The 15,000-nt window shown below is 37.4% G+C and overlaps 1 protein-coding gene across 2 annotated transcripts in view; it reads right to left on the reverse strand.

The window, feature by feature from the left end:
* Positions 1–1,678: 1,678 nt before the first annotated feature.
* Positions 1,679–15,000, reverse strand: part of LOC143027663 (uncharacterized) — a 17,839-nt gene continuing 4,517 nt past the window's right edge. The window contains exons 2-4 of one of the 2 annotated variants that reach the window (XM_076189078.1): positions 8,945–9,193; positions 8,223–8,442; positions 1,679–6,927 (exon numbers count right to left, since the gene is read on the reverse strand). In XM_076189078.1, the coding sequence (XP_076045193.1) occupies positions 5,642–6,927; positions 8,223–8,442; positions 8,945–9,151 (1,713 nt within the window). In that variant the 5' untranslated portion in view covers positions 9,152–9,193 and the 3' untranslated portion in view covers positions 1,679–5,641. Of the gene's footprint in view, positions 6,931–8,222; positions 8,443–8,944; positions 9,194–15,000 lie in introns of both variants that reach the window. The other variant, XM_076189077.1, reaches the window with a different exon arrangement.

Here is a 15,000-nt window from a genome sequence, read left to right on the forward strand (position 1 = left end):
AAAGAGTTAGGAAAATGCTCTCTTTAAATCATTGACGCTACATGTGCTTTTGCGTTATATGTATATATATATATATATATATATATTGACTATATTATGATAAATAAGATTGAAGGTGAAAGAAGTTGACGAGGAGAAAATGGGAGAATTTTACGCCTTAACGTTTCGACCCGCAGGGTCTTGATCACAAAGCTAACAACTCAAACGTAACCGGATATTTTATACACGGACGGGTCATAAGATGACCCGTCCGTGTATAAAATATCCGGTTACGTTTGAGTTGTTAGCTTTGTGATCAAGACCCTGCGGGTCGAAACGTTAAGGCGTAAAATTCTCCCATTTTCTCCTCGTCAACTTCTTTCACCTTCAATCTTATATATATAATATATATATATATATATATATGATTCACCGTGGTCTTGGATCACGTATTCGACTCATGATCGACAGCTATTTCCCTCCTGGAAGAGAGCTCACAGCTCATATGACCGATCTATGGGTAATGCTTTGACCTTACACACACGCCCAACTCCCCGTCCACGAGAGATGGAGTAACGACTCGCAGCGCAACGATATTGAAACTATTCCAGCCCTGGGTGTTATTCGAACCCGGACCGCCGTAGTGGCGGCCGGAAATTCTACCAACTGTGCCATCGAGTCATGTGTGTGTGTGTGTGTAAGGTCACAGGATTACCCATTGACCGGGTTATATACGAGCTCTCATTCGGAAGGGTAATAGTTATCAATCACAGGTCCAACACGTGATCCAAGACCATGGTGAATCACACACAGTGGAAACGGGCGCAAGAGGAGCATACGCCATGAGGTGCTTAACGTAAATATAGCTGATCCACCATGATCATGGATCACGCGTTGGACTCGTGATCGACATCTCTCTCTCTCCCGGGTGAGAGCTCCGAGCTCATATATGGCCCGATCTGTGGTAATGCTGTGACCTTACGCATATAGCTCCTTGCCTACCAGAGTTGGAGTGCCGGCTCTCAGTACGGCGATGCTGATAAATTGTCAGTGAATGTGTATGTGCAGGGCTTATGTGAGAGGGGTCTCGCTGGTACATTTTTACGGGACCACTCGAGAACAAGCATTTTCTATTACCCCCGGCCCGACACATTCACAAACTTCACTATAATTATCACACCGCATTTTTTTTTTTTTTAGAAATGTGAACAAAACAGCATGATAGAGTCAGATTACATAGGAAAAAAGCATGAAAGAGGCATTTTTCTCATTATCAATTTATCTCATTTTATTATTACTATACATCTTTATCAAACGCGAAATTACAGACGGAGAGGAAGGGTGAGGGGATGGAGTAGGCAAATTCGAATAACTGTATTGATAACAGAATAACCTCCACCAGCTTTCATTTATTTAGATTGGTGATTATTGTTATTATTGTAATGTTGTTTCTCGTTATTATTTAAGTTTAGGAAAAATTTTCTCATTATTCTTTTTATTCATTGGTCGAGAGGTCGCCTATGATCCGACAATTTTTTTTATATCTATAAATGGTGTATATACCAACTATAGTATATATATATATATATATATATATGACAATCCTCTGCAATAAAGTAATTAATTACGCCCACTCTTTACCCAGTCCAGTCGACGCCTTATCAAAGGAAAACTCACACAACGAAAAATGTATATATATCACAGTTTATTGATATCAATACATCGATAATTGCGATTCAGTACAAAATTAATCCTTTAATCATTTACCTGCCTATATAGTACATGTCCCCGGATACCGATTGAAATAAAGCTAATTTGAAATTATGTCGACAGAATGACGTCACAAGGTCGGAATCGATAAGATGTCTTCAGTTGCATTTGCCATGCTCACTATTTTGTCTTCAGGGATTCCGCCTTGGTTGTATGCCTCTGTTGAAGCTGCTGGCTTTTTTGTAGAAATGCTGTTAAATATCTGGAGCAGCCTCTCCATAAATAAAGAAGAATCAAAATTGGGGTCAATACTTGATAGTCTTACAAAGACCAAAGCTCACAGCCATTCACAAAATATCCTGCAAATCTGCATATGCACTAATCATTCCAAAATCCACCCTTTCTGAACAGCACGTCAATATACAGTCTTGTGACATAAAGATAAAATAAATACATAAATAAATAATTTAATTTTTTTTATGATATTTACATTTAGTAAAAAATTTTGTTGTACAGTTACATTTCTATTCACAACTGTACAATCTAATCAAACATATTTCTTCTCATTTAAAAACGTTATAAAATAATGAAAAAATTATTGTTTAGTCTCTTGATTTTAATCAAAATTTGCCCAAAACATACTGGACAGAAACATGTGACTAGAAAGGGTTGATTTTGAATATATTCTAACTCCAGAAAATCTTTGAAATTAGAAATAAAAAAAAAACCATAAAGAGAACAAAAGCAAACAACTTTATAAAAAAAAAAAAAAAAAATCTATAATATTACAAAGTGGTTCTAGTATCCCAAATCTTATAGATTTTGGAATTTTTCATTCTGAATATTAGAGACTGTCTAGTTTTGTGATTTCCAATTGAGAAAATTAATTAGTGCATGTGCATACTTGTCCAGTCTTTTATGATTAACCGTACGACTGGGAGAAAGACAGAGAAAAGAAAAAGAAAAAAGAAAAAATCAATACTAAAAAAATAAAGGTCATGGACAAAAATTTAATAATAATAATAATAAATGAAATAGAATAAAATAATAAAAATAAAATAAAATAACTAAAATAATAAAAAACAAATCAAGAAACAAAAACACGAAAGGAGAAATTGGAAGAGATCACTAATTGGGGTCCTCAACACTGCCCCTACTAAAAGCACCACATCATCACCTCCTTTTACGCTGAATCATAAACGAAGACGAGAGAGAGAGATAACGAACAGGCAGTGAGCAATTTGTAGCTCTTCTACAAAGGTGATAATGATAATAAATAATATCAATAATAGTAATAATAAATAAGCAAATAATAATGATAATGAAAATAGTAATAACAATAATAAAAATACCAGTACTAATAATGGTAATGATAATAATAATAATAATAATGGGTCTATGAGGTAGATGTTACATCTGTACATGGAAATCTGGGCAACGACTTCATAAGCAGGACATGTCGCAAGCAATGTCATGAGCAATTTAAAAACATGGCTCGGCACAAACTGGTCAAACTGGGGTTCAATGCCCAAGAATGGGCACGGAGATGGGAATGGTTGTGACGCTGAGGGAAACCGTGGTCTACATCGTTCGCTGGGTGACACGTAACTACCCGGTAGTTTCCATCCCTGATTGGCTTTGGGCAAGAATGCTGAAAGGCGTTTTGATGAGTCGTGTTTCTTAAGACGTCAGGGGAGAAATGTGACGACAGAGAAATATCGTAAACATTCTCCTGTCAATCCTCCGGTGCATTTGATCGAGTTTATTTTGGCTTGAGTTTGATAGTTTTCTACAGCCAAGGAGATGGATTCTGAGCACAAAAGAGATTTCTATTAATCTCGACAACTGACAGACTCGAGTCTGTCTCAGCAGATGCATAAAACCAGTGATCCTCGGCTGGAATAAAATCAGCGAGTTATGGAGTTATGTCACTATGCCGAATGGATTAAATTCCCACTTTCGGTAACCAAAGACCTAGGGTACCCAGGAACACATTGACCACAGCTTTAGGAATGATCGTCATGAATACGGAATGTAAAAAAATGTTGAAGGATTTGGTGACAGAGTTGACTTGAATGGATGACCATGGAGAGCGGAGAGTAAATGGATGATTAAGTGGACTGAGGTGAATTGGGCATGGAAATAGAGATTGAAGATGAGAAACGTGAAAAATGAGGACTCTTTAATGCCCAAAGGAGATTAATCTCTTCAGTACGACAATGCCCCTACCAACTTCGTTCCGATTAACGCAAGACGATTTTGTTATGCTTCAGGGAAGACCTCATGCTAAAAGGAGTGAACCTATTTCAAACAACCCTGATGCTATGACGATGCCTTTGTAGATTTTTGTCCTGGATGATTCCATCCGAGTTAGTGCTAAGACCTCGAACTGATGGGGTTAATCTTCCTTTTCTTTTCATATTTGACTTAGAAATTGAGGAATGGTTCAGTTGCACACAGGAGATAAATCAACTTATCTTTTAATTTGGATAAAAAATCAGAAATTCACTGTTATATAAAAGTAATAAATTTTCATCTTATTAATGAAAGTAATTAGCCTATTTTTTTTCTTATAAATTATACTAAAATCATTCACACAATATATATTCATATATATATCATACTTTTGCATAAATTCCTTGGGGAGATATTTCTGTATAACCCCTTTGGCACTTTTGGCTGAAGTCTGCGGGCATCTTATCCTTTCGTAAATCAAGAACGGCAATGCTAAAGATTGTAGTAATATTACTAATAAATATCACTACTGCAATAATTCACTTCATCATGAAATCACCATTTCACTTAACCTGATTATTTCACTGCTGGTGGTAATCAATTTTTCACTTTTTTTTTGTATTAAAAAATTACATAAATACCACATTTTTCAGGCATAAACACCAGCTGGCCGAGGAAGGTATGGCAGTGTTTTGCAAAATATACGTCCACTGAATACCGGTGTTTCTAGATTTCCTAGAATCTGGATATTTCTATAAATAAAAAATAATCAAAAACTTTGAGTTTCAGTAATTCTGCCACGATCTCTGGGGGTCTGTTTTCATTTACGCAAGACACACCAAGTGGACTGGCCACCCAGACATCACAACTGAAGGCTTAAATACACAAAACAGTATGCGTAACTGGAAGATCATGTTTAGTACCAACGTAAAAGTCTTTTCCCCACACTCGACTCCCACAGCAGTAGTCCGTTCACCTTAAATGTAAAATTGTTTGCCTTAAAACTTGTGTTTTTATCTGTAAAAGTGCGAGGTCAGATTGAAATCCCTGCGAGATGCCCAAGGGTAGGAGTTTGTGGAGGTTCGGTTCTTGCACACCTGCGACTGATGAACACGTGACGGCATCATCACAAAACCGCTCTTTGTCATGATCACCATAGACCTATGTAACATCCCAGGACTGAATTCACTTCTCTGAACTGGTTCGTTTTGTCACTTCATCCTGGGATACCTGGTATATTCTATACGGAATGCCTATTAAGTTTCCGGTATGCAAACAGCCACTCTACCTAGCCGACTTAACATTATCACCTATAAGGCCTTGGTAGGCATTGTTCTCTTAGCCCTATCATGAACTACATGTAATATAAAGATGCTTAAGCCTTCAAAAATGCCCTTCAAATACTGCTTGACAGCCGACTGAGCCGGCCCAGTGTAATCAGTCTTAAAAAATAGAATTTGGGATTCCTATAGAATAGGATATGTGTGGCTCCTGAAAATCAGGAGCAATTACCATATCAGAATGTGCGTCATATACAATTCTTACGTGACAGCTTCAGAGGCGACAGTGAAGAAGTCCGACCACGACACCGTGGCGGAAACGTCCGTCACTATTCTTAAAACACCTGAAGTGACGTCGAGGTATATCTCTACTACCCATGCCACTCCTCAAGTGCAAGATCTTAGAGACCTTGTTTGGGAAAGTGGCTGATTGTAATTTAGAGATTGGTATATGGAAAACTGGTAGGTCTGACTTGTGGGGGGGCTTGGCCAGGGGGGAACATTCCTGGTTGCATACATGCAGAGTATAGAGGTTGCTGAGCTTGAAGATTAAGGGGTAGCTGCACGTGTGAGTAGGGCGGGTAGTTGGTGCTAATGGGTCCATGGGGCATAGACGAAGGTGGTACTCCTGGGTGGGTGTTCGGGGGAACGGTGGGAGCTGCCGTTGTAACAGGAGGAGTGTTTCGAGCATCTTTCGGAGGTTCGGGACCTCCTGTTTGTGGCTGCGGCTGAGGTGGTGGTTGTTGTTGCATGACCTGCGGAGGACCTTCGATCCTCTGCTCCTGCCGAGGTTCGGGTTGCTGTGTGTTAGGAGGCTGCGCACCTGTTGTGTTATCGTTATCGTCCTCATCATCGTCACTCTGTCCCATTGACCTCTCGGCCTTCTTGTCCATGCGGAAGAACTTGACATTGGGAAACTGCTCCTTCATGAAGTGCCTGAATGAGGAGTACCCCATGACTTTGACGTCGGGCTCAAAGTGCTCACAATACTCCTTGTACGCATTGTGTATCTTCTTGCGCGTAATGTCCGTCGGCAAGTACACTGGAGGCGATTTCCCCGATTTGTTTGATTTCTTTGTCGCGTTAGTTGCTGGAGTGTATCTGGCGATGTAGCTCCCGAGGAAGGCAGCTGCGTGTTGGTAAGTGTTCAAGGGGAAGGTGTTTGGCGGCTTCTTGCCGTGGTTTCCGTGGACTCTAGGCGTGACGCCATTAACCATGACATGTTTCCGGATGGCTTTGAGTTGGTAGTGGGTGCAGTTCTCGAGGTAGAGGAAGGCATCCAGACACACTTTTTTCCCTTGGAAGACGTAAGAGGCCCGCAATCTTTTCCGTTCTTTGTGCCTGGAAGTCTCTTCGGGGTTGGCGAGGCAAGCCATAGTCACCCCCATCAGGTACATATCATGCTCATTTTTAGTCAACTCGGCAATGTTCAACCGATGTCTGAACACGAACTCTGGGTTCATGTTCTTGAAGCAGTTGTCCCCATCACACTCACAACCTTTTCCGAAACGTTCTCGCACTTGGTCGCTGTTCTCCTCGAGTTTCGTCGGGTCTATACCCTCCGCCAGGAGGTCGGCTAATTTGCGCTTCTTCTTGACCTCTTTCTTGATTTTGGGCTTGGTTTCCTGTTCCTCTTCCGTAATGTCATTTGTGTTGAGGGTACTGTCACCGTCTTGTCTCTGCATTTCTGTGAGGCTGTAGTTGGAGTTCATACCATTTTGTGCTTCTGAAATAAGTTCAGTGTTACAAATTGTCACAGTAAATATATGTGAGCATATATTTATTATCATCAAATATAACACAAATCATTGAAATACATTTATATTGAAAGATGAACACATTAATGAATATAAATAATGTGTTAAAATATAACTTAAAATATAACAGGGAGAGTAAAACAGTATTTATATAGCATTGAATAAATCCAAATATTGGTTTACCAACAGAGTTTTTTATGAATGGAAAAGGCTTATTAACTATGTAATGAGTGCCAAAACAATTGGTTGTTTTCAGAGAAGAATAGATAACTTTAAAGATAGGGATAACAGGTGGTACGGGACATGGAACTTCCTAGAGTAGTCTTATGGTCTCTTGCAGTCTCCTCCTCCATTCTTATGTTCCTATGTTCTCTGGGAGGGGAACTCTTATGTTCCTATGTTCTCTGGGAGGGGAACTTATGTGACACAAAGCTAAAATATCTCACATAACCCAGCAAGATCTAGGTGCAAAATCATGACATTTGAGAATTGTCCTCACTAATCCCAAACAATTCCAATCAATTTAGAGGAATAACTGGATGAATTTTGATGGGATACAGACAATCAAGATGGAAATTTTTGCGGAGTAAACACCATTTGAGGACAGAGCTGGACAGGGGACAGATTGTATAATATTTCACTTGCTTGGGCTCTTTCAAATTCAGAGATGATGAATATAAACAAAGAATATAAAAGCCTTAGTGAAAGAACCAGGAAAAGGTCCTGGAAGATTACATAACCTTTCCATGGTCCCTTAATTAAGGCCTTTGTATACTCAGTTTGTATTCTTCATCTATGTACTTGAAAAATCTCCACCAAGCAAAATATTGCACAAAAAATGAAGGCTTTATTTTCATATGGTACTTTCTCTACCAAAACTGTCAGGCACTGCCACCTTTTGAAAAGGATGGAAATTATTTCTTGTTGTCATCACCCTTGGTCCAAAACAACAAGTCTCTAAGTGAGTTATGGTCTCGCCCAGAGGCTATTGCTGGAATCCTGGAAACTACATGTCTTCTGCAAGAGAGACCAGGGGCTACGGATTGATTGAATGATTGATCAATTGGTAAAATTCCAGAAACACACAAGCACAGGCATGAAACTTACATTTTCCAATAGCCCCTAACATCTCCTGACCTAACCAAACCTAACCATTCTATATAAAAAAAATAGATCTTTCAATGAAAAATGTGTTTATATGTTACTGGAACAGAACTGATCACCCTTGGTCAACAAATTCAAAGACGTTCCTCTCACTTACCCATATCGGTTGTTGACCATATTGAATGTTCGAGCGGTGGAGGCTGTAAATGAGTTAATTGGTCTGCAGTGATATGAGTCAACTGAGTTGGTTGTTGCTGTTGTTGATGCTGTTGGTTTTGTTGTTGCTGTGCCTGTTGTTGCTGTTGCTGTTGTTGTACTTGCTGTTGTGCTTGTTGTTGTTGTTGCTGCTGTTGCTGTTGCTGTGGACCGTTGGGATCCTGGAAAAAATCAAAATAAATATTCTTTATCTCGAGGTATTTTCATTATCGAAGAATTCTAAATAAATATTCTTAATCTCGAGGTATTTTCATTATTGAAGAATTCTAATCAAATGAAAGGTTAGTTTATCATTATTGTTATTAATATTCTCATTTCAAACAACTGTACACTGAAACCAAACAAACAAAAGATGGCTTCACATTGGGTCAATTGTCATAAACTTTTGTGAGTTGGTTAAAGTGGAAATGACTTCGGTTTCAATTTTTTCTATTTTTTGAATCTCTAAAATGTCAAAATTATATTAATCTCATACAATAAGAAGCTGAATGACATGTTAAAAATTAGACACATTGTTGAAATGCTTTAAGGGATGACTTGAATGTAACTAAAGTCATTATCTATGTGTTCAAATTCAAAGCAACTGACATCAAGTCATATTCAAGTTCAAACTCACAACTGACGTGAATATACCCAATGTGATAATGGTTCATGGATACTCACAGAATACATGATGTGAATAGGAGCCTGTGCAGTATGAATGTGCCACTGAGGATGATGAGGCGGCACCATGACCATGGCCTGTGACGTGTTTACTTGTGTCCGTGACAAGTTTTGGGGCTCGTTTTGTGTCTGTTGGGGTGCCCCGAGTAGGTTGAAAGATCGAAGCACCTCACTGGCCTCCTTCTCGGCCTGACCGTGGTTTTCCATGGCGACAATGGCGGGGCGTGGGTGAGAATATTTATGGTTTTGCTGCAAGGAAGAGGGTCATTGAATGCTTATGTTTATTCGTGTCATATGGAAATATATGTGCATATATATATACACCATCTAGTCATGGCATTATACAAGTCAAAGTTATGTAACAATATATATATACATATACACATAAATGCATACATACAAATATTTATATATATGTATATATATTGTTGCAACATAAATACAGATTATTACATATACATGTTATGAATATCTTAAACAAAACAAAATTTTGCCCATTTTTGGTGTGGCCAGCTGAGAAGATATCCGTTTGCACAATGCTAGACTATTTTTAGTGGCACACAGTGGCATACATTGGCACTTCATAGGTCGGTCGGTGGGTATTGTGATGGCAATAACCAGTGCTTCTATCCTGAGGGACACTATCGTACTGAAGTGGTGGAGTCATAGAGGTTATGGTCAAGGATGTATGGAGCATAGCAGAGATAATATGATGCAATTTATCTATTTATTCATTCTATCAGTTTTATTTATCTATTAATTATCATTAATAATTTATTCATTATTTTTATTTATTTGTTAATCATTTTCATTTTTCTATTATATTCATTTTTTGTTTTGCTTGATAAAGATCTCGTCATAAAATACTATTGCATGAATCTGGTCTATAGAGTGAAGAAGGCATCATCTCACAATAGATGACATTTTGGTCTTTCATGTAATTGGATGAAAATAAATATTATTTATTGGTCTATTTTCAATTGACCTTTATACAATGGATTTCTGGCCTCAATGGAATCAAATAGCAATTATATAAAATGTAAATGATATCTGCCCCCAACAAGCTGAACAAGTGTTTACAATAACAAGGCATAATGAAGGGAGACCTTTTGCTTCATAACACAGTTTGTGAAAAAAAAAATATATATATATATATATATAATAATAATAATAATAAAAATCAATAAAATTATAATACGTATTTATGTATGTGTATATATATATCATACACATACATCCCTCCCCTCAATTTTTTCTCTTCTCTTTCCCCTTTCCCTCCCTATCCTTTCTCTCCTCCCCTTCTCTCATCTCAATTTCCTTCTCTTTCCCCTCCCCTCCCCTTCTCTTCCCCCCTTCCCCTCGATTTCCTTCTCTATCTCCTCCCCTCCCCTTCTCTTCCCCTCTCTTGCCCTACCTCTTACTTCTCCCCCAGCCTTTCCCTCTTCCCCCTCAATTTGCCTTCCCTTTCTCTTTCCCTCCTCTTCTCTTCCTCTCTCCTCCTACTCTTTGCCTCTTCCTCCTCTCTGTCCTTTCATCCCAGGACTGCCTGGCCAGAGAGCAAGGAATGGAGGGGAAGAGGGGCGTGGGAGGGTGTTGCTCCCCCCCCCGCCCCTTGCACGATATTTGGGGGGAAATGGGCTCCCAAATAGGGTGAATTACCATATATGGCCACTTCCTCCCCTCATCCTATTTCCATTCAGTGCCAACGAAGGAAATCTACTTTTTTCCATCGTATTCTATTTTTAGATTTCTGTTTAATCTTATTTTATATTTTCTATCTTATTTCTTTTTGTTTTATTTTAGACCTTGTTACCTCATCTTATTTTATATATTTTTTATCTAATTCTAATTTTTCTTATATATTTTTTCTTCCAATTTAGATTTTATTTTATTCTATTTTGTCTTAGATTTTCTTTTGTTTGATTTTAGTTTTTCTTTTAATCTCCATCATGAATATCCATGCATGAAATCATGAACTACTAAAGGAGCTACAAATAAAATAGATAGCTTTCTAGGATTACTATCACAATAAATATAAATTGCACTACAAGTATTTTCAACAAATTTTCAATAAATAATTTCAATAAAATTTCGATAAGATTTTCAAAAAATAATTTCAATAGAATGTCAATAAATAATAAAAAAAATCAATAAACTTTTCAATAAAGACTAAATAAATTCCTACAATGTTGGCTCGGGACAGCCAGAATTAACGAAAAAGACAATTTACGGATGCTAAATGATCGATCAAATTTAATTTCGTCATGGCGATTTTCGAAAGGCATTGATTAGACTTAATCCTATTAACCAGTATAAAATATCTAGTTTCTAACCATAACAGATGATATAAAGTCGGGCACAAACGAAAACGCTCCCACCCCCGCAACTGCGGCTCTATTTGTAAACATTCCTTTTGAACTGACCCGACCTTGATCATGACTGAGCTGACCTAGACTTGGTCAGTTGTTTATACTTTATACGATTATATAGTGCGTTTGTTTTGAGACACGCGCGTACGCACACACGCATTATATATATATATATATATATATATATATATATATATATATATATATATATATATATATACATATATATATATATACATATATATATATATATATATGCATATATATATATATATATATGCTGTAATGGCTCATTTAATTTATATTATTGATTGTGTTATCATGTCTGTTTATCATTTGCTTCTCATTTATTATTATATATAAATTTATTATTTATTATTTACCTGTTTATTTAACTATACCTACGCATTTATTTATCTTATTTATTATTTACATTATTATAGTTTTTATTCATTTATTCACTTATTATTATGATTTTTCCGCATCCGACCTAGATATGGATCAAAAGGTCTCCTGTCGGGATGCTCCGCCTTTGTAATCCTTTGTACAGTATGTGTGTGTGTGTGTGTGTGTATATATATATATATATATATATATATATATATATATATATATATATATACCGGTATACATACAGTGATACCTTGAGGTACGATCGCCCTAACATACGTAAAATTTTTATTTTAAATTACGCCCTACCATAAGACGAAAATTTTGTGATACGATGTGATGAGCGATAATTTGAAACGCCAGCGGTACGTGGCAGACTGTTCGCTCGGCTCCCGACGATTCCCGACGCTTCAGTTCGTCTGTTGTCTTCTCGTTTACGTCTTCGCTGTTTGTTCGTCGTGTTTATGCCTGTCTTGTGTATTATTATTTGTTTTTTGTGCATGACCATGGGTCCCAAAGGTATGGAGAAGGATAGTATAAAAAATCTCGATGGAAGTAAAATATGAAATAATTGCAAAACATACTAAAAAATAGGCAGAACCAGATCACTCTTGATCGTTCTCTCTTAAAGCGACCACGCAGTGAAGGTAATGAAGGTAAGGCCAAAAAGCAAGACGTGAAAATGATAAGAACATTGAAAAGCCCCCCCCAAAAAAAAAATAATAATAATAAACATATAAACAAATTAATAAAAATAATTTGAAAAGCCAAATTAAAAAATGGCACTGTTTCAATAATATAAAAGAGGAAAGAATCTTAGTTATTTTCATTTGTATTAATGTGTGTGTTTATAATTATTAATTGTATGTTTATCATTACCCACTGTATATGTACAATATGTGCGTCGTACGCTTGCTCTCGTTGCCCTCTCTCCCTCCTCCTCCTGACTCACACCTCCATTCCCCGCTATCATCTGCCTCCGTGGTATATATGATAATTAACACTTATCATAGTTATTTATTATCTTATCATTGTGTGTATTTATCTATAAATTTTGCTTGCTTTGTGCAATCTAAGTTTGTTTTGGGGTCATTTCGTATAGCTGGAACAGATTAATTCTATTTCCATTAATTTAAATGGGAATAATTGTTTTGAGATACGACGATTTTTTTGACATACGACGACGGTCACGGAACAAATTTATTTCGTATCTCAAGGTATCACTGTATATGTATGTATGTATATATATATATATATATACATATATATATATATATATATATATATATATATATATATATTATGTATGTATATATATATATATATATATACATATATATGCACATATAAAATTGTCCGATACGAGTACAATAAAATACATAATAGAACAAATAATAAATAGAATTCGATAAATTATAAGTAAATGAATAAAAATCGACTTCGGCTGTGCGACGATTACGTGTATATTTCTCATTATGGCTGAACGGTGTTTTTCGTAACGTTCGTTCACCTGCCCATATCTGAAGACGGCGTTTCAATTCTTTTCGTCCTGTTGTACCATAATGCTTCACACACATCTCTGATAAATTACAGATAATAAACATTTCTTTATCTAATCTTGCGGTCTTCCGTGAAGTGAAATAGTTTCTTGACAGGAAGGGGATGCAAGCTAGGTCAGGACTCGAACTTTAACAGATACTACTTGGTATACTGAATCAGGGGGTGTCTGTGACGCTGCAGTAGCGTGTCTGAACCAGGGAGAGAGAGGGGAGAGAGAGAGAGAGAGGGGTGGTGGTGGTAGGGAGGGAGAGGGAGGGAGGGAAAGAGGAAGTGAAAAAGGGAGTGAGTGAGGAAGAGAGGGAGGGAGTGAGGGAGTGAGGAAGAGAGAGAGGGAGTGAGGAAGAGAGGGAGGGAGGGAGGAAGAGAGGGAGGGAGTGAGGAAGAGTGGGGGGGAGTGAGGGAGGAAGAGAGGGAGGAAGAGAGGAAGAGAGGGAGGGAGTGAGGGAGGAAGAGAGGGAGGGAGGGAGAGAAGAAGAGAGGGAGGGGGTGAGGGAGGGAAAAGCGAGGGAGAAAAATTGAGGGAGATAGTGAGTGAGTGTGGGAGGGAGGGAGGGAGACGACCCCCCTCCCACTCCCACCCTGACCACCTGCAACGTTTACGAAGACCTGAATGTCAACAAACGTCTGGGAAACGTTTATTATTTTTATTCTGGTTGAATGTTTCCATTTGGCGGAGCATCAAGTGTCCAACTTTACATATTATGTTCTGGCTAACGTCAATGGGATTTGATTCGCTTAGGCATAACTAGTAAATATATAAATAATCTAGTTGTTTTGTGTAGAGCGTAAAGTAGAATTTATTTTCTCTTTATCCTGTTGATAACGTTATCTTTTGCTATTTTCCTTCGTATTTCACTTGTTATTGTTTTTAATTTTTTTATCGCATTGTCTTATCTCTCTTGTCTCTTCTGCCCTTTCTCTTGATGTTCCAATTTCTCTTTCTCGTTAAGGCTCAGGTGGTTGGGTTTTGCTGATGAAGAAGAATATGCAGCTTATATACACATTTAACATTTCGCGCTCGCTACCTATTTCGTCTGAATAATAATAATAATAATAATACCTATAATAATAATAGTAATGACAATAAATAACTGCTAAATAATAGTAATAACAATAACCATAATAACAAAATAACCGCAATATCAATAAGAAGTATTACTATACTAGCAGGATACTCGCTGACCAAGCGTGTTAGAGCGTCGCCACCTGCGGCGGAGGTCACCGTGACGGCAGTTCGAACACTGCCGCCAGCGAGTTGGACCAAGGGTATGGTCTATTCAATTCCAAGTTACAAAGTCCTCTGTGAGAGGCACCGTCCTAGCCTCCTGATAGGAAAGTTCGCTACATTCAACCGAATCTTCAGAACGCAAGTGTACAAGAAGACAAGTCATTCCTCACTCGAATCCTCCACGTGACGTCATCGAGTTCCCGTCATGTGACTGAATAAAATCGCCTGAAGGCAGTTAAGTGTGACGTAGGTTATGTTAATCCGGTTTAAAGTACATACGATTTTATTCAGTAAATGTGACCCAAGTCGACTTTATCTAAGCTGACCTGATCTTGACCCGACCTGACTTAAACTGATCTGACCGATTAATAAAAACCTGACCTAAGGTTAAAATCGTAAAAAAAAAAAAAAAAAAAAAAAAAAAAAAAAAAAAAAAAAAGGAACAGGAACCCACAATAATAATGATAATAACGATAATGATTATAATAATAATGATAACAATAATGTCA

This window comes from Oratosquilla oratoria, chromosome 8, assembly GCF_046742065.1.
Source record: "Oratosquilla oratoria isolate Oo_2021 chromosome 8, ASM4674206v1, whole genome shotgun sequence".
Lineage (NCBI taxonomy): Eukaryota > Metazoa > Arthropoda > Malacostraca > Stomatopoda > Squillidae > Oratosquilla > Oratosquilla oratoria.